The sequence below is a fragment of the Seriola dumerili genome, unplaced genomic scaffold (assembly GCF_002260705.1).
Source record: "Seriola dumerili isolate Sdu_G_001 unplaced genomic scaffold, Sdu_1.0 BDQW01000011.1, whole genome shotgun sequence".
NCBI classification, from domain to species: Eukaryota; Metazoa; Chordata; class Actinopteri; order Carangiformes; family Carangidae; genus Seriola; species Seriola dumerili.
The window spans coordinates 3,242,386-3,265,113 of record NW_019174266.1 but is presented as its reverse complement, the minus strand read 5'-3'; the positions used below and the strand labels follow the sequence as shown (position 1 = coordinate 3,265,113).

Here is a 22,728-nt window from a genome sequence, read left to right as displayed (position 1 = left end):
AGACTTTGAGTCCCTGGTCGGTGGAAATGACCTCATCCAAACCAGACTCCTCCAGGAAGCTGTGTTCACTGTCTGCAGCCAGACTAACCAAGGTGCTCAAGTCCCGCCCAGGTGTCAGTTTAAATCACTTGTCATGAAAAATACTATAAATTCAACTAAAGCCTCATGTGGACAGTATTAATTTCTCTTGGGGAGGTGGGTTGATTGTAATATTACCTGCTATGCTAGTTGATTATAATCCAGTCTGGAGTGTGTAAGTAATTTTTGAACCCCTCTCCAGTCAGAATTATAACAGTTTTTTATTTGAATCACGTCCGGAGCAACATCCTTAAAATGGATCTGAGTTTTTCTTTCCTTCTCGTGCATTTTACCAGTTCAGTGTGAAATTCAGCTTTTATGTGATGGAGGAAGTTGAAAATGTTTTTGTCAATCTGATAGGCAGAAACATGTTAGGACGTTGACCGAATGCATGGGCAAAGTCCACAAACCCTTAGGGTAAATATATTTCCTGGACTTTATGATCATACAGTATATTATAATTTTGAACTGATGCTGAAACTGTGGATCTCCCCAAACAGAGGAGACATTCACTTTCTTCTCTTGTCCAGTGCCTCATTTTCTTCCTTTTCATGGAGGACGCCATGAATGAATCTAAAAAGGGATGACGATTGTGAAGAGTTACATGATTTCTGTTGTAGACCACATCTTGTAATACACAAACTTTAAAATCCCCTCTACAACAATAATCAAATTACCGGAGACCACAGGGAATATTTTATCCCCCACCTACCCTGTAGTGTTAAACATTATGGCTGTACATAACAATATACATCTTTGTATAGAGTGATATTGTAGGTTTGAACATCTTTAAGTAGTCCAGTAATCCTAAAGTTAGAGTTAAACGTTGTAAACGCAGTTCTCTTTGATTCTCCAGTGGTGTAAAAAACCACCTTGAATTTTCAAATGCTACTTGGATGTGAACATTTCAGAGGACAATGCAATCTAATGTACAACCTGCCACCTCTCTCCACTGATCGGCTCTAGTAGAGCTCTTGTCACCTCAGGCTGGTGCGCTGTCACGTTTTTCTGAATGGGTCGTGTTATTTCACCACTTGGTCCCTACACACAAACACACTCATACAGCTCCACTGTCAATGAAGTGATCGGTGAAGCTTGAAAGACTTTGATTGGGCCATAGACAGTAGAAATACTGGCAAAAAGATTCCTGTGTACCTACTGTGTCCCTTCTTCAAGTACTTTTACCTTCTTTCACACTCATCCTCTCTTGAGTGGCTTGTTGTTGTTTTTGTTGTTGTTGGCAGACCGCAGCACTAAAGCAGTTTACAAAGACACACTCCCTTAAGTTCACAAATGTACCGGAAACAATAACCCAAACCGCACCACCAATACAGTGTGTTTGTGTTTGTGTTTGTGTGTGTGTGTGTGTGTGTGTGTGTGTGTGTGTGTGTGTGTGTGTGTGTGTGTGTGTGTGTGTGTGTGTGTGTGTGTGTGTGTGTGTGTGTGTGTGTGTGTTCTCTCCATCTTCCCAGCAGGTACGGAAATAAACCTTTCTTCCACAAAGGAAAATAATTATCATTCTTGTAAAAGGAAGGAAGGGGGGGTTTGAGCAGAGCAAGGGAGAGACAGAGAAACGGAGAGGCTCGGAGAGCGGCTGATGGGCCCCTGACTGCCATTTCCTTAAATAGAGTTGTGGGCTTCTCCGGTCCAGCCCTGGCAGAGCGGAGGCTCACATTCCCAGCATAGCTGCGACTGCCACATTCAGAGCCTCCCCAACACTGGAGTGCTACGTAGGCTTCCACAGGTAGACTGCAAATCATTTGCCCTTTCAGCCCCCCACCCTGCTTCCTCTAGACCTCCAACCACCAGTTACTACTGCAGCAAGGGAGAAAAGAGGATGTTGATGAAAGACTCGAGGAAGTGGGAAGGGAGGGGGGTTGGAGTAAAGGATAGCAAAGAATTGTTCTCCATTCATGTAGCAGCCATGCCCTTCTACTAGGAAACCTCCCCCACTGCTGGGAAAGAGATGAGACAATAAAAAAATCATCTGGCCTCTTCACTTACCCAGAACACACAAATTAAGGACATGTCCAGTAGACGGCAACAAGTAGTCCTGCAGGACAGAGATATCCATGGTACAGATGTACCACAGGTGCACCTAGTTTTATTTATGTTGAAATTAAATCCAAACTGAAGTTTTAATGTTTGACCTTAAACATTTTAGAAAAAATAATCTGTGGTATCCATCTTTTTAGGGCAGAGAGGAATTCTACACGAGCAAGTATGACCTTCTCCCTCTTCCCTCTGCTACACAGGAAATATTGTTTGATACCTGATTTTGACGAGAGACAAAGAGTTTGTGTTTAATTTTCTTCATTTACGGCTACTTGTGTTGGTGCTAAATAACAGCAGTTCATTGGGTGATGTCCAGGTGAACTGATGAGGTGTGCAGGGTTTGTATGGACCTTGATAATCTTTGGAAAGTTGTGGATCTGACAAAATGGCATAGAGATCACATGTATGATTTTCTTAAAGAATAGATCCATAAAATCCGGACCCCAAATTCGTGGTTTCTCTCTTGACTAAAGGATGAACACTTTGTATGCATAGGAGTAATAGAGGTTTGTGTTGATGTAGTAGTCTCTTTTAAAATGACCATGCCACCTGGATTCTTTACTTGGAAGACTTGGTTTGAAAGAGGTTCAGTGTGGATCTAGAGTGATGTTAGATGTTAAGAGCACTCTATTCTGATGAAGCCAGTGAAGCAGGATGCTGGTGTGCACGGTAGCTGTGATGATTCTTTTCCCTTTCCTGTGGAGAAAGACACACACATACATACACACCGACAAATATGTCCAACTCATCGTCAGACAGGTGCTTCCCACTGTACAAGTGTGTGCATATGCACATTCTTCTTGGTGACTGTTTAAAACATTACACAGTATAAATAAATAAGCACCTAAGAGGAAAAGACCTACTTTACACCTACTGTACACCAACACTGCTACACTGACACAGACACAGACACACACACACACACACACACACACACACACACACACACACACACACACAATGTGAAAACCAGATGAGAGCTGCAAGAGGATGAGAGCTTTATATAAAGTTCTATAATTTGACCAGGTGTCCTGGTTGTGATGATGCAAGACGGCTATGAAAAGGTGTTCCTCTTCCTGTTCTATTATGGGTGTCAGGAATCTCTCTGTCTCTCTCTCTCTCTCTCTCTTTGTTATTTTAAATGCTCTGGAGAAACCGATTCACTGATTTTCATTCAGAAAAAGTTACTCCTGTGATCTGAACACAGTAAACACGGAGCAAATCTTCACGTCAGTATTTCCTGTGGGAATATCATAGTGGACTATTTTCCACATTTAACTTGTTTAAAGTTTTCCTTATTAATTTTAATTAGACCATCAAATATATTATCTATCATAAAGCACATTGCAAATAATTTTTGATGTTATTTCCTACAGGATCCTTTGGTTTCCGTGAAGAAGAAGTTTTGTAGCCTGTAGTATTTTCTATAGCGTCTCCTGGTTTCCATTATGAGAGAAGAGTGATGTAGCAGGAAAGCTTGGACTGAGCAGTTGGGTTTGGATGATGACCAGTTAAAACAGGGGGGCTGCCCCCCAAATATCGATGATTTGAATCATGAGTCAAGAAGTTCCCAGATTCAAGCTCATGTTAGTTGGATCATTGGCTGTAAATGTTAACAGTGTTGTCTCGTAGCCACCGCACAGCCCCTTGTTTCAGTCAACCATCTCAATTTCCATCACAGTTAGGTTTACATGCTGCACATTAGTGAGGGCAGAGTAGCATAATGAGTGCCCTGTGTGTCCTTCCTTTCTGCCCGCTGCTTCAGTGTTTAAATCTAGCAAAGTCGACAAAATTATTTGTGAACTAGATGCTGACATGGTGTCATCTACTGCCGTCCAGTGTAATTGCCACTTCAGCTAATGCAGGAGAGCCACTTTTTAGTCCGCTAAGCTTGTATTACTGAAATAAGATCAGGATGAACACTTGAAATTTCTGTGTACTAATATGATGTTTTCAAATCCCAGATGATGATCAGGCACTAAAATGTGTGTTTTGAATATTAAATGTACTGTATGTGAGTACACATACAGTATGTGCCCAGTAGTTTTTTTTCCAAAACTGACAGATATATTATCACTTAGAATTTATCAGTGTAATGTTTGGCTCGCACCACTGCCGGCAATATTAAGAGGCTAACCATCTGTGATGTACCACTCATAGATCACACACACATATACAGCAGAATACAGGCGTTATTTTTGACATATACGTCTTGTTTGATTGATAGAATCCAGGGCCTGTATTCACAAAGCATTTTATCTTACCAATAAGAGTTCCCCTAAGTCACACTATAAGTTTCTTCCTAAAAGTTTTCTCCTAAATCCTCTGCACAAAGCTGCTGAGAACAACTTTTACTAAGGAAAAAGCGAAAACCCCTGAGCTTAGAGTGCAACTCCAGCTTGCTTGCAGGAACTACAGTGATTATTTGATCAAAGACCAGTCTGTGCCGGTGAAAACGCAAGCACAACACCCGCAGTAATAATTAAAAAACACTGAGAAATAAATAAATAAATAAATATAAATGAAATAACAGATTATGTGCAGTTTACCAAAGTAGTGAATTCTCCAAAATGCATCCGTATAAGGTTTGTGTCGACCCAGGAGAATTTATTTTACATAAAAACTTACATTTAATTCACGCAATGGAAAAAAATTGTTTATATTTTTAATAAAAAAGAACTCACCTGTCATAGATGACCTAGCTAAACCTAATTGGCAGTCTAGCCACCTGTATGAGAAGCCATGTCGGTATATGGATATCCACTGTCCCCCACCAGGTAACATCCAACTGGAATATGATGCCTTTCAAACACCAGCCTCAGGTCACTTTCTATTAAGAACCATTAATTGTGTCTAGATCCTGGTCAATTTGCAACAATGTGTAGAACTGTATAGGCAGCACTGAATACAACCTGTGTTGATGGTGTGATTTATTTTTATTTTTTTCCTGTTAACATATACCTCCTTGTCTTTTCATGGTGCAATAATTTTTACATGTGCTCCATCTATGGCTGCATCCCTCTCAAGCTCCACAATGATCATTATTCCCTCGCGATGGAGTCGGTATCCTTTTAAGTAATTCAGCATCGTTTAAGGTTTCCAAAACATCGCAACGTGGAATGACAACATTACTTTTGCGATTCTTTGAGTCCTAAAGTTAGGACTGACACGCCCATTATTTTTAATGTTTCTCATAAATCGGCAAGATAGAAGCTACTTAAGATACTTTGTAAACATGTGCCCAGATTTCTCATTCATCTGAGGTTTAAGCAAAACGTTTACAGCAGAAAGTGCATTCACTGAAGGGCTGACTTTGGATTTTGGTCAGTATTTGGCAAAATTGTGGGAACTAGTAATATAGTTGTTTGCAAGCTATGTAAGCCACAGTTAGCCTAGCCTACCATTCGGCACTAGCAACCTGAGGCCACATCTCAATAATATGCACCTAAATAATCACCTATCCATGTAGTTATGTCTCTCATTGTATTGGTTTGCTCTCTTATCGACATAATGCACAAAAATAAATTTTGTGTGTTTTTTAGAAGGAATAATCAAACGTAATTTTTGTCCAAATATCCAAAAGTCAGCATGTGTGCAAGAGAGATTCATCCAATGAGAGCAGTGTAAATCACCTGCTGACTGGTTTCCTGACAGCTTGACCGCATGTTTCCTGTCACTCACTCACAGCTTCACCTGTCTAGAAAGATGACTTACACACCGATTATTTAGATGGACCAGGATAGATTTTCGCTCTTTGCTCTCCTCTTCCTCAGTTTCACCACTCATTATGGTTTAACTTCAAAGCTGAAACTTGTCCTAATTTTAGTCTTGGAAGTTGAAGCTGACCTTAACAATTCTACTTAAAGGCTGGTATTTGTGATTTTTTCCAAGGTTGATATGGCCTTTTTGCTTTTTCAGTGATGTCAGGTTAAAATCTGTAAATCACCTGCAATGGAAATTGATAGCAGAAATTGCCCCAGTTATGGCTGCACTGAATTGGTAGTTACAGATAAAGATAACTGATAGATGATCATCAAATCATTATTTTATCTGATACTGATATTTTTCATCTGATCACAGTTCCACCCTGTGTCCCTGAGCTGTGTAATTTCACAGAAAAATAGACCAGATAGTTAGAGTGCAAGTGAAAGACATGGCATCAATAAGACATAGTCTACTAGCGGCAGCTATATCCATTTATACCGGCCTCTCAATGCTATTGTAGCCATTAAAGATTTATTTATCATTTATTTTGAGAGCTGGGAGGCAGACTTGAATGGTTTTACCGACTCGTATTTATGTCCCATCTATTATGTTGTGAATGTGGCAAAATGTCACTTCCCTTGGGATTGTTAAAAGCACAATAGGAAATGGATAAACTTTACTTAGGGATTTGAAAAAACAAACAAACTAGAATAGACAGGAATAAACAGTGCTCCTCCTCCTCCTCCTCTTCCCTCAGTCAGTTATGTGTCAGTAGGTCAGGCTGAGGCCAAGGTCAAGCTGATCACACAACACTGACTCCCCCCGTCTCTTTCAAACAGTCGTTCTTTTCTCTCTGTTTCTCTCGCATCTTTTTCACTTTCTTGGCTCTTTGGTTTATTTTCTCCCCTCTTGTTTATTACATGTATGATTGTCCCATCTTGTTTATTTTTCAGTCTTCCCTCTTTTCTCGCCTTTCAGTCGAAACCTGTTGACACTAGTGAACTTTCTGGTCCATCTTGCTATATCTTGTATACACCCTCTTCCTTCTCTCCTCTCTTATCCCCCATGTACAGGGCCCCTAACCTTGTGTTAGGACCTGTGGGAGCCTGCCTGCACTTCTTGTCAGGACATGGTCTCTCTCTCTCTCTCTCTCTCTCTGGGTGGGGCGATGCAGCATATAGCATTAGATCAATTACATCATACATTGTGTGAACCACACCTCTTCCACTACATACAGTGTCCTTGAATTTACTTTTTGTTCTTTTTTGCTTCCCTTTAGTTTTTTCTTTTTCTTCCTTATTCACACCTCTTTAATAATTATGCCTACGAAAAACAAATATTAATACTGTCAGCGTAATAAGCATCCCATGCCAGTGTTACATGTAAATTACTGGAGATCGTGATATTGTGGCTCATTATATGTGGTGTGAAAAAGACCTGTTTTAGTTAGTGTAAGATAGAACCGTAGTACAGATAGGTGTGTGTGTGTGTGTGTGTGTGTGTGTGTGTGTGTGTGTGTGTGTGTGTGTGTGTGTGTGTGTGTGTGTGTGTGTGTGTGTGTGTCGTGTGTGTGTGTGTGTGACCCCGGCTGATCCGTTAGGAATCACTGCATTTTTCAGCAGCAGGCTCTGTGGTATGCCAGCACATTCCCCATTGCTGAGCTGGAGAATCCGCTCGGAAAGCAGGAGCGGGAACTTTTCCTTTCTACCCTCTCCCACCCCTCACTCCACCATCTACTACTCTGCCTTTCTTAACTTGGTTCTCCTCAAGTAACCTCCACCACCCTATCTCCTCTTTCTCCTTCCACAGCTTCTTCTAGGTTGTCTAAACTGTTTTCCAAATTCCTTCCTGGGCCTTTGTCTGAACCATGAACTTCTGGGGTTATGTACTGTATTTCAGTCTAAACTGTGTAACTGCATTGTAACGTGTCTGATTAAAAAGTCTGTCCCAGGATCTTTTCATACAGACATTCAATTCACCTTTTTATCTCGTCTTCTGCCAGTGTCTCTCTCTCTCTCTCTCTCTCTCTCTCTCTCTCTCTCTCTCTCTCTCTCTCACTCACTTGCTGTTTTTTAGCTAGCTCCTACTAGCCTCCTTGGTAGGTCCTTTCCTAAATTAAGCCCCCCTGCTCTGTTTATTGTTGGTCAGCTCTCTCTTGCTTCCGCTCGGGTTGCTGTCCTTTGGTTGGTAAAGGGAACACGCTGTGTCGGACGTGGTGTTGAGTCAACAACAGCTACAGCGAGTTGCCGGTAGTGGCACAAAGTGAGACACTCTCATGTTTGTTTTGCTAACAGGAGAAGCACAGGACAGAGGTTTACAGGCCACACAGTCACACATACACAGACTTCTGAGGATTTTCCATGGTCTAGATTCAGCCCCTAACCCTCCTTGGTTATACCTCAGCTATAGCTTCATCTTAACCCTAACAAAAAATGTAATCCTAATCTTTATCTTAAACTCAACGCATACTAACTTTATTTTATTAATCTTCTAATCCACTCCCCCAAACACCGGTTCATACACCTTTCCTCACTGTCTCACTCAATACATTCAGTCTCTTTGTCTCTCTTTCTCTCACACACATGCAAAGTTGGTGTGTCATTGTCAGTGCGATTGGGAGTTAATGTGTCCCTTTGCTAACCTCTAATATGGTCTTATCTGTTGTACTCGCTGCCTTGTTGTGGCTTTGTGTGCCGTTGACCTGTCTATATTTAGAATGAGAGGAATCATGTGTCCCACCAACAGTCTCCACAAGTGTGTGTGGGTGAGTGTGCGTCTCCATTGGGGTGTGTTTGTGTTTGCACATAACCAATGTGTAACAAATGAGCTAAAACAATCACATTGTTTCCATCAGTGTCACTTGTGTCTTGTGATCTGAGTCGGTTGTGAAGAGGACACGGTGTATCCAGCTCAGGGTCAAAGTTAAACCCAATGAACATCTGCTGGGTCCACATTTGCAGGGAACTCATATTAGTTGGATATGTAATGTGATTTATATTAATTACAGAAATTTTCAGTTGCTTTTCTTGCTGTTCTTGGCTTTTTTTGCATTTTTTGAGTGTTGGGATTAAAACCTGGGAGAGGAGTCACAGAGCCACTGTTATACTCCTGATTTAAATCCTACGCTAATCTTCCACAGTTACAAGAGGATACTGTTATACTGTTATAGTGAACACAGAGGTCATGTGATACAAGACAGCAGTCTTGGGTTAAAAGAAACCTGATTATTTCAGTAATTTTTAGTGGATGATTATTATTATCCTTTGTCATTAACCCTCTTAAACCTACATAGACAAAGAAACTAAATTCTGAGATTATTCTTTCAGACAGTATCAAGTAGGCTTGGGCAATATTCAAAAATTAATATCTCGATACAGTCCAGCCCAAATATTGCGATATATGATATTATCATGGGGGGGATACTATCGAACATCGGCCCAAGTATCTCTTGTATGATTCAGGTAAACATACCCTTTCTCTCTGTGCAATGTAACCATCATGCATGACCTTTGTGTGAGCATACATTTTTGTAGAAACGTCAGGAAATTTGTAATATCTGTCTAAATTTAGTTAATTAATAAAAACTACCATGTTGTACAGATCCGAAGAATCAAACCAATATACCAATATGAAGTAAATCTCTAAGAATAAAATCCAGTTAATTAACTAGAACGCCAATTGCTAACCAGCGCTATTAGACAAAAAACATAAAAGGAGGCTATTATTTCAGTTTATTCATATATTTCATTGCATACACAATTTTGTTGTTCTTTGACCTGAAGTAATAATAGTCATGATTTATTAGAGTGTACTTTTAAGTCTCCTTAAAAGTCAAGAAGTCTTTAAATTGTCAGCAAGGTAGCTCTGCTTTTCTACATATAGATGGCTGATTTTGTTGACCCAGTCGCATTACTCAGGGATTTTCCAGGGATGTGGCCATGTTCAGTAACATGTTCATGTTACAGTGAGATATCTTATTTTGTGAAGAAGGGCATTCATTTTCTTCTCTTAAGTACCTGCATTCCCTTGAACTGACTTGCCTACTTGTACTTCAGTTTTACGTCAGTGCTTCCCAGAATGGGGCTGAACAACCCTCAGAGAACAAGAGTGAACTTGTTGCATTCAGCTGTGTGTTGTACATGTAGGTGGGTAGTATTCTATTGATAAATATTACTGAGCCAGATGTTTTACAATTCAGGAAAAAAAAAGTCACACCCCTCACTCATATCTGAAACAGCACCTTGTTTTAAGTGTTGGTCACAGACTTCTCAATGGCTAGTTTTCTTTCTTTGATCAGTTAGATCTGACCATCAGCACAACAACAGACTTGACCATAGCTAGAAAAATCCCCTAGCCAATCAGAGCTTTGTAGGCAGGTTAGAGAATGGGAATGCCATCTTTGTCTGCCAGACCCAGGAAAAGTGGTGACCGAAATGAGAACTGAATTCTCTGGATTAGATTGATGCAGCTGTACAGACTATTTAAAGTCAACAAAAAGAAATAACAACTCTTAAATACTAATGTTTGACGGAAAAAAAAATGTACCTGTGGGTTTAGAAATGTTATCTTGGTATAATATGGCAGCTCTGAAAAGACGATCTTGCTCTTTAATTTTAAGGGACCATCAGGATGGAAAGTACCAAATACTGCATCATGAACACAAATTGGCATCTTCACACAAGATGTTAGAGTCACTATAGAGCCACCTGATGTCTCATAACCTTGATTGAGAGCATTGACAGTATGACTCAAACTAATGACTATCTTCATTATCAATGCATCTGTCAATTATGTCCTTGATTAATGATATTATAGTATAATATACTGACAAAGTTTTTTTGTGTGTGTAAACACAGTGACCCACTGACTTCCCTGTCTGTCTGTCTGCTTTCTGTTTCTATTGTACATTCCTCAGTGACGACAAAGTGGCCAGGTTGTGGACGAAAAGCGTACAGTTTGGAAGAGCTGTACTCAGAGAGGCAGGGCTGTGCTGAAAGCAGCACCATTGTATTGGTGCCAGAGAGGGTGTCAGAGGGCAGTGCCAGGGCAGGATAGCACACAGAGTTCACCAGCAGACATTGTCCACAGCAGGGAAATGCTGTGTCAGCCCCCGAACAAATGACTCTCTCTGTCTGAGGTTTCAGTGTTTGTGTATGTCTGACTTTCTTTTTCAGTCATTCTACTCAATGATGCTGATGTGATTCATCAGTTCCCAGCATGCCGCTGTCTCTCTGTCTTACATGAAAGAACAAATTAAACCTTTGTCTCATTGAATAACTCACACTGGCTTTCACATTCTGCATTCTGTTTGTTTTTTACTTATTTTGTTTGACTGCTTTATTGCTCAATGTATGGTAGACAATTTTTTTTTTTTTTCACTTTGTTGAAAATCTGATATTCACAGGGTTGACAGTTATCTGACTAACCAGGCCTGCCTCTGCATCCTCTCTGTCAGCTGGGATGCAGAGGTGGATCAGTTCAACAGAGTGAAATTCACAGTGAAACTCTGAGTCAGAAACTTCAAAAGAAAATGAGCTGTTGGTATCGCTGTGTAAGGAGGAATGGCAACTCAGTGTTTCCAGTGTTTCTCTTCTGTCAGTGTCGTAAACCCCCCCCCTTTCACTCCATTTGGATGAGGTTAGCACTTTCCCCTCAAGGCTCAGGGTGGGAGAGACCATGCTAGGGGAGGAGGGAAGGAAAGAGTCTGACATGAATGGGAAAACCTTCTCTTCCTGTCTGCTTTGAATTTAATTTGACTTGTTGTATTATGTGAATCTATGAACAGTTAATGGCTTCTTCGATTGTGAGTGTGCTGTATTTTCTAATAATTGTCATTCCGTGAATATTTTCTCAGCAGCATTGGCTGGTTGATTTCACACTTAGACAGTTATTCACTCTGTCTGTCTCTGTCTTGCTGGGAGAATCTGGTCCATTTGTGTAATAGGTAGACGAGTGTTTCTCCTAGCAGTTGACCTTTGACCTGTGTTGACTGAGACTACTGTGACCCCTCTCTGAGCTTTAAGAGATGCTGCCTGTTTGTTTGCTGTGAGGGGAACTGTTCCAAGGCTGACTCCTTGACCTTTTCACCTTAGAGTAGGACGTCAATAAGCCTGGAGTAGCTTCCTGACTTCTAGCCAAACCTTTTTCCGGACTTTTTCTCTTCTGATTTAGTTTTAAAAAAGTATTTATTCAGGGAGGAAAGTTCTAGTTTCTAATTTAAACTTCAATACTTCTGATAAAAAACACTTTTTTCTAACTTTTAGTCTTTACTTTAGCTACATCTCTGCAAATACCAGTTTTTCGTCTTTGCAGGCAGAAGAGGCAGCACTGTATTGTTAGCTTCACAGGGTTAGCATCCACGTATCTTTGGTCTCTGACCAGAATACAGCATTACTGTATTTGTGTATTTCTATGTAATAGTATTACTTTATTAGTGTAAATTAGAACTTTCTATCCCATCATTGCAGTGCTCTGCAATGTGATTGAAACTGACCACCTGTTTAAAGTGAAGGACAAGGTAAATGAGCCTTTGTCAAATCACCTGCTCACCTGGCTGTCACATTTCTATTTAGCCAGTAATATTGACCTTTGACCATTATTTCACAGACTATTGTTGCATTGTTGTTATAGTGGTTCTCTGTTGATGCACATGAATGATTCTGCAAAATCAGATCTGACAGACACAGACATACTAATGATCTGAATCAATTGGTAAAGGGTTGTAGATCAGTAAAGGGAAGGTGCACACTGTGAAAGAACATGTGGCAATTGTCTTTGTATTTTCTTTGAAAAATCTGCCATACAAATGACAGATGTTTGTGTGTGTGGTGTCCATCCAGATATGTTGTGTATTCCTCATGCTCATTGTAGTTGTAGTCAGTTGTGAGAAAATTTCCAGTTTTGTGCAAAATTATAAAACAATTCATCCAAGCATCCTTGGAATTTTACAATTAACATAATTTTACATTAATATAGATCTCTATTGATATCTTGGTTTGCACTCTACAGCCTTGACAGGGAGTTCATGGGGGAGTGCTAGACTTTGACATGTGTTCTGCTGGCTATGAGTGCTTGGAACTGCATGGAGGGAGGAAGTGAAAATTTCTAAGGTGAAAGAACTTTCTACCTGTCAAAACCCTGCTGAAATCAGAGACAGGAAAAGACAATAAGACAAACACAGACCCTTTCATACAGAGAACTCATAGGATCACTGTGCTAATTACTACTTTAAGTAAAATGAAAATGTAGATTGTCTTTTGATATGATGTGTGAGTCCTGAACAGGCTCATCTGTCAAGTCACAGTTGACGTCACAATGTTTGGTCACAGGACTGGTTTGCTGCTCTATTTAGCTAAAAGTAACATTGATAATTTGGGGAACAAGTGTTGTATGTAGTCAAGAAATAGTGCTACACATGATGGCTTTGGATCAGTCATTAAAGTTGATTTTTGAATACTGATTCAGAACTTACATTAATGTTTTTTTTTTTACATATTTGAATGTTTTGAACATAAAATGCTTTTTGTTGATTATTACAGGTGTATATACGGCATTAATACTTAAATTACAACAATTAGTACAGGTTGTAATGTCAAGTTTTACCAAATTTTTGCTTGAGACATTTTAGTTGCCATCGGTTATTGAGTCTGTGACAAAAAGTACTTTTTTTACTGTCAAAGTATAATGGTGATGTTTAAAAGTTGGCAGTGCACCGCTGCTTCTGTAAACTTTCTTTGAGTATTTATGAGGGTTTCTGTGTTACATCTTAATGTTTTCCAGTCATTTGGAAATGAATGAGTTTTAATCATGGAACAATTCCTGTTCATGGATGGACCGAGACTTGCCTCATTCAGAGGAATGAAGGATTACATCATCTCTGGAGCAGAGTGGAGTAACTCCCTGGCTCCCCTCACACACAGTGCTCCCTCCCTACATTTATTTTTTCCTCCTCCCTCTCAAACCCCTTTATACCTCAGTCTTAGCCCACCTCCTCTCTCCTAGTGTAGGCTCTGTACTGAGCTCTGGGACAGCCTGGCCTAGTTCACTCTGTCATGTCCCTTCATGTCACCCATTCACATTAGCTGACATGGATCTGAAGAACTTTTCTTCAAAAAGTGCCTGTGAAAATTTTCAATCAGGAGTACTGTGTGTTCTGAGAGGGAAAAAAGGCTGTTTTTAACCTGAAAACAACCAAGCATGAAGCCTGAAACGGAAGGTTTTTGTGGTATATTGTTATAAAAACACTCTTGATGGTGTAAATAGCCAATGCCAAAATATAATTTACAACAATTTATAAATATATTGACCAAATAGGATAAATGGCCAAACTAAGGAATTGTCTTTGACCTCATCTCAACAGTATTAAACACAGATCACATCACATACAGGACATATGTAATTTCAAAAATAAAGTTACTGAGAACCATACTTTTATCCCTGTTTTCATCTCAATAAAGTTATTGAACAGTTGAGTGGGTTGACATTGTCCAATTGCTCTGTCTCACAGTTGTGGTTTGAAATTTTAAAAAAAACTGGACTTTGGGGAAAAAAAAAAGTTTTACCAGGACATACGCTGGCCTCTGATCCTCCAATGAGTAGACAGGCATAGGATTGTATGTGTAAACGTGTGTAAAACTGTCAGCTCCATGCTGCGAGTAGGCTTCAGCCAGAATTATTTAATCCCTCAGTCGTGGTCATCTCTCACGGGATGAAGTAGACGTGAACCTTGTTTGGAAGGCTTCGGGGTCTGTGGTCTTCCATCTGCCTGATCAGAGCTGCAGCTGTCCACTCAACAGGGCAGACAGAGCTGTACATCACCACAAAGTAGACTGTGACATTGGGATATCTTTGGACAGAAGGGCTAGCAGATGTTTTTTCTGGTTTCACATGTTTCATATGTCTGGTTTAGAGACAAGATCTTTAAAGTTAAGAATGGCCACAGTGGTCAAATTCCCACAGACACATCTCTCAAGCAGGAAGTGAAGCCGGCCTGCGTCCTCTTGCATCCTCTCTCTATTTGCATGGTTGTCCAAAGCTGCTGCCCTGACCTGTTGGTATCTATAGGCCTGGTCCAAGATGATAGGAATGGGCTCCTAATGGCCTACTGATTTGGACAACAATAGAGCTCCATGGTCTCCAGGTTATGTATAGAGCTGTACAGCCGCCACCAGCAGCCTACAGAGCTGGGTGTGTAGAGAAACGGCAAAATAGAAGGATGACAGTCCAGTGGGCCTGACATCATCCTGGTGTCTTCTATTTATAACCTGTACATGTGTTCACTAATCCATCTGTCTATCCATCAATTACTGTGCCTTTGCTACCACCTTGGATATCATGCAGCAGGATTCTCTCTTTTGCTGTAATTTTAGATCAGATGATGATCAGTTTCATCACTGTGGTCCAATCAGGTCAATCAGGGTCATGATTGGATGGAGACTTAATGAGACGCAAACATTTGAATTCATACAGTCATACCTAACAGTCGTATACTGCACAATTTTGATAAAAACTGTAGCAATGAATTGTGGGTAATTGGTTTTTAATGCTTCCTATGTTTTGTCTCCCAACAGGAGTGATCAGCCAGTGGCAAGGCGAGCCTAAGGAGCGTGTCATCTCACTTGTCCTCACCCATCTCCCACTGCTCAAACCTGGCAATGTTGAAGCCAAGGGTGAGTATATGCGCCTGCTGCCACGCATCCTGGCCCACACCATCGAGCATGGCCACCACCTGGAGGAGTCTCGCCAGCTCCTGTCCTACGCCCTCATCCACCCCGCCACCTCCTTGGAAGACCGCGCTGCCCTGGCACTCTGGCTCAACCACCTGGAGGAAAGGGCTGCTGCTCGGGGAGACTCACTGGAAAGGCCTCCTCCTGCGGGGCCACACCACCACCACCACCAGTCCACACCTCCATCCACCCTCACCTCATCAGGATCCTCCTCCTCCACTAACACCTCTTCATCAGGCAACCTGTACTCCTTGCATCACCACCAGCGCTACGGCTCAGACGACCGCCTCAACGGGTGGCAGAGCTCCAGGGATTCAGGGCTGGGCGGAGGATGGCATCAGCAGCAGCAGGGCTGTGAGAATGGGCACCTGCTTCTCTACCCATCATCCTCTGTTCCGGCAACCATAAACACAGTTGGAACTGGTGGAGGCGGTAACACTAGTAAGTGAAATCCCATCTGTGCTCTGTTCCTTGTACTGTGTGTCCTTTTCTAATCATGTTTGTGCTTTAATAGCACACATGGTCAGCATGCGTGGTTGGTTCTTTGGTAGCAGCCGTACAGTGAAGCACTTGATAATGTAATGAATACAACAATATAATGCAGTGTAATAGTACGTGTTAGAATACTGCAACAACTTTTGAAAATATGATCAAAAATAATAAATTGCCTCAATTAGACATACATAATGTAATTATAAGCTCCTTAAAATATGTAAATATTAAAATAGCACAAGTATCTCTAACTCTGGTCCATCATCATGATCCACCAATTACAGCATTTGTTATTGTAAACAATATATTTGTCATCCTCATCCATATTTCAGGTGTCATGTGGATGGAGAGACAGACATTAGGGATGACAGTAGGGTGTGATTTACAGTACATACCTTCATTAAGTTATGAACTTAAAGAACGGATAGACCTCCCAAAAATTATTTCAAATTGTGTGTAGGCATTTAAACTGGCCAAATTATTAACTAAAATGAAAAAAATCCTCTGTATCAGTTAATCACAAGAGACATAAAAGAAACCAGTAAAACTTCAACTGGGTTACTGTGTCTGTGTCATCCACAAATTCTATTAAAGGAGTCTTGACTAAGAAGATAGATCATATTGCTAAAGATTGATGGCTGTGCGCTCATACCTGCCCAATGTTTAGATTCCTTAGTCACAGGAATAAACTAATTCATCAATATTTATCCTCCTCTCATCACTTAGCATCAGAAGGCATGTTTACTTCCTTTGATTGGCCCACTTCACAGAAAAATGTCAAAATGCCAAAATGTGACATTAGTCCACATTGTGCCACCATTTGGAATAAATTGGAATAAATAATTTTTTTGCGTCTGAGGAGTTACACACACCTGATGCTATCTTTTGAAAAGCCTGGATTAAAGATTGCAATCCTTTCACACTTTACTTCCTTTGATTGTCATATGTTTGTCAAACATGAGATGGGCTGCATTTCAACCCAGACTAGCTTGTGTACTTCTAAAGCCAAGGTGGTCACAACCACTGCACCCTCTGAGACCACCTCAGCAATTAGAGCCACCTACTCTGGGCTGGCCTGATGATAGCCTCCCTGTCTGGGGCGGCCACCTGATCGTCCGCACCCAGGCACAACTTCAGATCAGAGTCTCTAAGCTTTAACTCATGTGGCAAACAAATGAAACAAGGCCACTTTATTTGTCAAATAGGAGGTGTTGGCTTTGCAGTACCCACTTGAAACACAATACAGTATGCAGCTATATGACAAAGGTTTTTCTCTGTTGTAATGAAAATCGTAGGGATTCATTTTGGTATCAGCTGTGCTTGATTGGATAATAATCACTGACACTAAGCACAGCAAAGCATCTGTATAGCATTTAGCAGCACAACAAATGCATATTTAAATTCAGTTCCAACACTGGGTTCACTGTAATTCCATTAAAGACACTCCAAGCTTACCAAACACAGTATAACACACCCTGAACACACTAAATAGACTCAACACAGCAAATTTACTCTGGTCAGACAAACTGCACTCTGAACAACCCACACAGCAGCTACAGAGGCTGTGTGAGGTGGAAGACAACACACAGAGAGGGCAGGGCTGTTGAAATTGAACATAACTATGGTTAGAGCAGGATATTTCCAGACAAGAATGCAAGGGCTCTGTGTTTTTTTTTTTTTTCCTGGGAGATGAAAGAAACAGCTGAGGGTTTATAAATAAAGACACATTTAAAGCCCTGCTCACTGCTCCAAGAAAGATCCTCTTGTATTTTTGACTGCAAGCGGCTTCAGTCCCACACAAAAGACCTCAGGATTTCACAACTGATAAACTAGAGTTACCCCAGCCTCGACAGTGATGGACACGGTGAGCAGATGCGTTCCTTAACTGATTCAAGTGAGAAGAAGTGTTGAATATCCAACAAGCAACCTGGAACTGGTGTGTGGATATTTACCAGTGTGAAAAGGTCAGAGGAAGATAATAAAATAGTCTTAATATTTCTCTCCTCATTGGGTATCACTAAATATCCAGCATATAGTCAGAGTCAGCCACCAAGTCTTCAGGTCCCCCTCCCCACACACTGTGCTCATCTGTGCCATGATGGTGATGAGGATTACAGGAGTATTATTGTCCAACCACATCAACCTGCTACTGATAGAACATCCTGATGACCCCTCTCCACCCATACTCTCAGCCTGAGTCCAAGCCACAGCAGGGCATACCACCCATCCTTTCCCTTGTAAGGCAGCCTTTGTGGGAGACTGTATTTAGGGAAAATGGCTAATATTTAGGGACTGGAACTTGTAATGTTAGCTGGGCACCTATTTTAAACGGGGCCCATGAAGTCCTATACATAGCGCCAACAGTAAGAGGACCACATATAGGAGGAGGAGAGAGGCTGGAGTATTGGTGGCAGCTTACCCCGTCAGAGCGGCGACACAAAAAGCTCTTTGGCTCTCCACCTTTTCATTCTGTTTACCTCCTTCGACAGGGAAAACCTCTGAGGCTAGGACTGCTTGTATTGGGTTTAAAATAGTGGGATTTCAGTAGTAACAGTAACATTGGTTTGAACCCAATAGGTTTCCAACATGAATTCATCATAAATTCATCACAGGTTTCAATTATTAATAGAGAAATGAGATGAGATAGGAAGATGGAGAAAGAGAGAAAAAAGGTTTATCACACAGATTTCTTGGCAATGGATTTATTTCATTCAGTAGGTTTTGTTTTGGTTCTGAGCTTCAAGGCTGAATATTTAAACCAACAAGCAGGTGAAGCAGAGCCCTGTGTATTTCCTCTCTCGCAAATGTGGCCTCCTCCTTCCACCTGCCTCAGTTAACTTACAAACAAACACTGCGCTTTAATTTCACATCTGAGCTACTTTTAGCTTAGTTTGGCTCCGGAGATCTAACGTTATTCACGGGTAAAAGGAAATACAGAAAATTCAGACACATAGTGGGATACATCTGAGGAGAGCTACATTGCAAGTGAATGTAGATGGAGATCAGTGTAAATATTTATCATATTAATCTTAATAAAATTTACAAAGCCAACAGAGGCATCCAGGGAATTCATTGCAATGCTTGATGTATCAATATCAGATTAGTAAGTACCTGGTTATAGCTGACAACGAGAACATTTAATTAACTGGTAATAAAAACCTAGCTATTCACTGTATGATTATAGGTGAGTAATTAATCTTCTTTCCTCCCAGGGTCAGACTCTGGATTAAACGTATTTATCAAATATGCGATTTGAGATTTTTAATACATATAATGAAATAATTCGCATCACATTTTGTATATGTATTAAAAATAAATGGTGCTTAAACATTTGGCAGAATGTTAGTTATTGCTTTTACAGTATATGAGATGAGGGTCAGGCAGATCTAACCATTACCATCAGCCAATCAGGTGTCACAGTTAATTAACAGTTATACGTGGTGATGTTTAGGACAGATGAGTCTTATGTGGGATAGGGTTTCAGGCAATCTGCAATCTTTACATTAGTGTATGATTTCTCCAGTCTTAGCCAAGCTCTTTGTAACAGCCTGCCCCTGCCTTGCAGTCCTGACGAGTGGAGGTGGCAGTCAGCCTCACAGTCCCCTGAAGCGCTCCGTGTCCCTGACGCCTCCCATGAGCGGCCCCAGCAACCAGCCTCTGGGCCATGTCTGGCTGTCTCAGGAGGACCTACGGACCACTCGAGGCCCAGCCCCAGACCACGCACCTCTATCACCCCAGAGCAGCATCGCCTCCTCAGGCAGTGGTGGCAGTGAGCATCTGGAGGAGGCTGGTTTAGGAGGTGGTTCAGGTCTGCATCGTAGTTCCTTTCATGAGGAGGGCAGTGGCATGAGGGGTGAGTAAGAAAGACCAGTCAGAAGTATAATTCAGCATTATCAGCATTATCATGTACCCACAAGGTTGTATAGATAGTAATGTTGTGGTAGTGTGGTTTACTTTTAGAGTCTGATCCAGTGTAAAATCTGTCACAGAGAGACTGACAGGAAATTAAGTGAATTGCGGACTAGCAGCAGCTTCAGGGCGACAGTATGAGGCAGCCTCAGAGCCAGCCCATGGCCAACTTAGTGATGGCATCACTACATGGGGATTTTTAACATAACTTCAGATTCTTGATTTCTAAAAGTAATTGGCAACTCCAGTAACTTTTTGAGCAGACATTTTTTACTTTCTTTGTCTTTCCCTGCTTGCTCGCTTTTTCAGAAATTACAATAAGAGGGAACAAGTAGAAACTACCTTTAAAAAGCAGGGACATGTTTGTTGTCAACTTTATGATCTCAATTAATGGTAATTGTACATTTAATTTAACAATAATGTTAGTAATATTGTTAGGGCAAGGCATTTTGACATTAATAATATTACCTTCATTTGACAATATAAATAATGACAATGTCTTAAATTCATTGTTAAGTGATTTAAAATTTTGCTGTTAGATGTTCCACATAAATTGTTTGGCTTTCTAAAGGCAGCTGTGCTGTAGTATGTTCATGTTCTGGGAAAAGATGAAGGCAGACAGTGCAGGTCCTGTTTTTACTGCTGCATGGACTGTGACGTAACACTGGTCTGTCTTTCTGTGACGTGTTTAAAGACATTCTGGTAGGATTCATGAGGAATGGGGAACTTCTCTGCCCTGCATATGGGCTTCCCTACAAGATCTGAGTGATAACAGGGATAGAGACATGACCAATTCAGTGGAGAAACTTATATGACCGTCTGCTATGTGTGCCTAACAAACATTCAGCTGGAGGCTTTGGCAGGTTGTTGGTCTGGTTGGAGTAGTTTGTCAGGGAAAGCAGAGGCCAGAACTGCTGACCCCACTGACCTTACTCTGTCTACACTGGAGTTAAACCTCTCATGTAGTTCCTGTCTTTTCTTTTTACAAAGATTTGTCTTGTTGTCATCCAGCTAAACCTGTGAAACAAAATGAACATTTCTCATCTACAGTCCTAAGAGAACGAGCTGAAGCTGTCATTTGTCTATTTCATTTCAGAGGAGAATGTTAAAACCATTTTTCAGTTTTGTGTTACTGTTAGAAGAGACTCTGCACCGGGTGTCAAGTATCAGATGGGGAAATAAGATTCTTAATTTCCATGATGTTACAGAACATTGACTTCTCAAGATTTAATCTAAGATAAGGTGAACCCCCAAATGTTTTATTTTTCTTTCATCGCAAACTTAATTTTAAACTCTATCACAATATTCATTATTTAGCTAAATCAAACAACTGTCTAACTGTGATCAAACACTCTGCTGAAGTTTGTATTACTCACTGGAAGGTGGAGCTCTGCTTGTGTATTGAAACTCCATATCAGGTTGGGTAGGTGGAGATTAGGGAAGATGTTCAGTCATACAAGTCCCTGTTCCCTCTCAGAGCTTTTACAAGTGTGTCTAAGTGAGCCCTCAAAAAACAACAAAGACATAAACAAAGGAAAAAACAAAGGAATAACAAAGTTTCATAAAAGAGAATGTTTGTTGGTGCTTCTGTTATAAACTTGTAAGCAACAAAACCACTAAAACACTAGGCTTCACCCTGAACTCCAAATGATCACAAAGCTGTCTCAACAACTAGCTAACACTTTCAGCACTTTGAATGTTGAGTACGGACAAGTTGATCATTAGTAAGCATTTTTCCAGTGAGCAGTGTCTGACTAAATATGTCATCAGTAACAATTAGATTAGTCAATCCTTTTGCCAACAGCATGTCATACACATTTGCCCTAAAAACTAGCAATTTTTTTCATGTGTGCTTAAAACATATTACCATAGGTCTACTGTTATCTTTTACTATCTGCGGGTTTTGAAAAGTCTTAAAAAGCATTGGTTTAAGTTTCCTCACAAAAGGCCATTAACATATTTAATTATCAAAGGTCTTAAATATAAATATATACAGTAATGTTACTTATGAAATGTTTTTGTGTTTGGGTTTAGGAAAAAACTGGCTGGAAAGTACCATTGTTCCAGATCTCTGATGTTATATAAAATTCATGTGTGGACTCAATTTTATCCACCCATTTTCTACTGCTTATCCAGTTCATGTTTTAAGACATTATTAGGAACTATCGTTAAATACATTAAATGTATTTATTTTTTCTTATGTGCTACATATTTGTATTGACAACAAAGATAAACGGTGTAGATTGAATGTTGTCAGCAGCTATGATAATGTAATGCGTGTGTGCGTGTGTGTTTTCTGTCCCACAGATGTTCCTGCGTGGCTGAAGAGTCTCCGTCTCCATAAATACGCCGCTCTCTTTTCCACTATGACCTATGATGAGATGATGTCACTGACTGAAGACCAGCTAGAGGCACAGGTTTGTACACACTCACACACATAGACAGAGTTAGATTCAGTTTTCAGTCAGTTTTGGAAGAGGATAAAAACTTTACATGGACTTAGCTATTACAGGATGCTTTCTATTCTATTCACTGATGTGAATTGTTAAAATGGATAAACTGATTCAGTCAACATTATCAAATACATTCAGTATAAACCTTATATAATGCACCAATTTAGATTTGTTGACATTGTTGACACAAGTTGAGATTGGTATGCAAGGCAATACTTCATCTAAGGACAACATGTAGTTCAGGTACATGAGAGGCAATGAAGAATGAAGATGAATAAGAGTTTAAACAATACTCTGTATTAATATTGAAT

At 40.5% G+C, this 22,728-nt stretch overlaps 1 protein-coding gene across 2 annotated transcripts in view; it reads left to right on the top strand.

Annotated features, from left to right (window-relative positions):
* samd4a (sterile alpha motif domain containing 4A) overlaps positions 1-22,728 on the top strand; it is a 48,355-nt gene that overhangs the window by 13,358 nt on the left and 12,269 nt on the right. Inside the window, exons 3-5 of one of the 2 annotated variants that reach the window (XM_022748013.1) lie at positions 15,408-16,004; positions 19,621-19,908; positions 22,272-22,381. In XM_022748013.1, coding sequence (XP_022603734.1) covers positions 15,408-16,004; positions 19,621-19,908; positions 22,272-22,381 — 995 coding nt within the window. The remainder of the gene's footprint in view (positions 1-15,407; positions 16,005-19,620; positions 19,909-22,271; positions 22,382-22,728) is intronic. The other variant, XM_022748021.1, reaches the window with a different exon arrangement.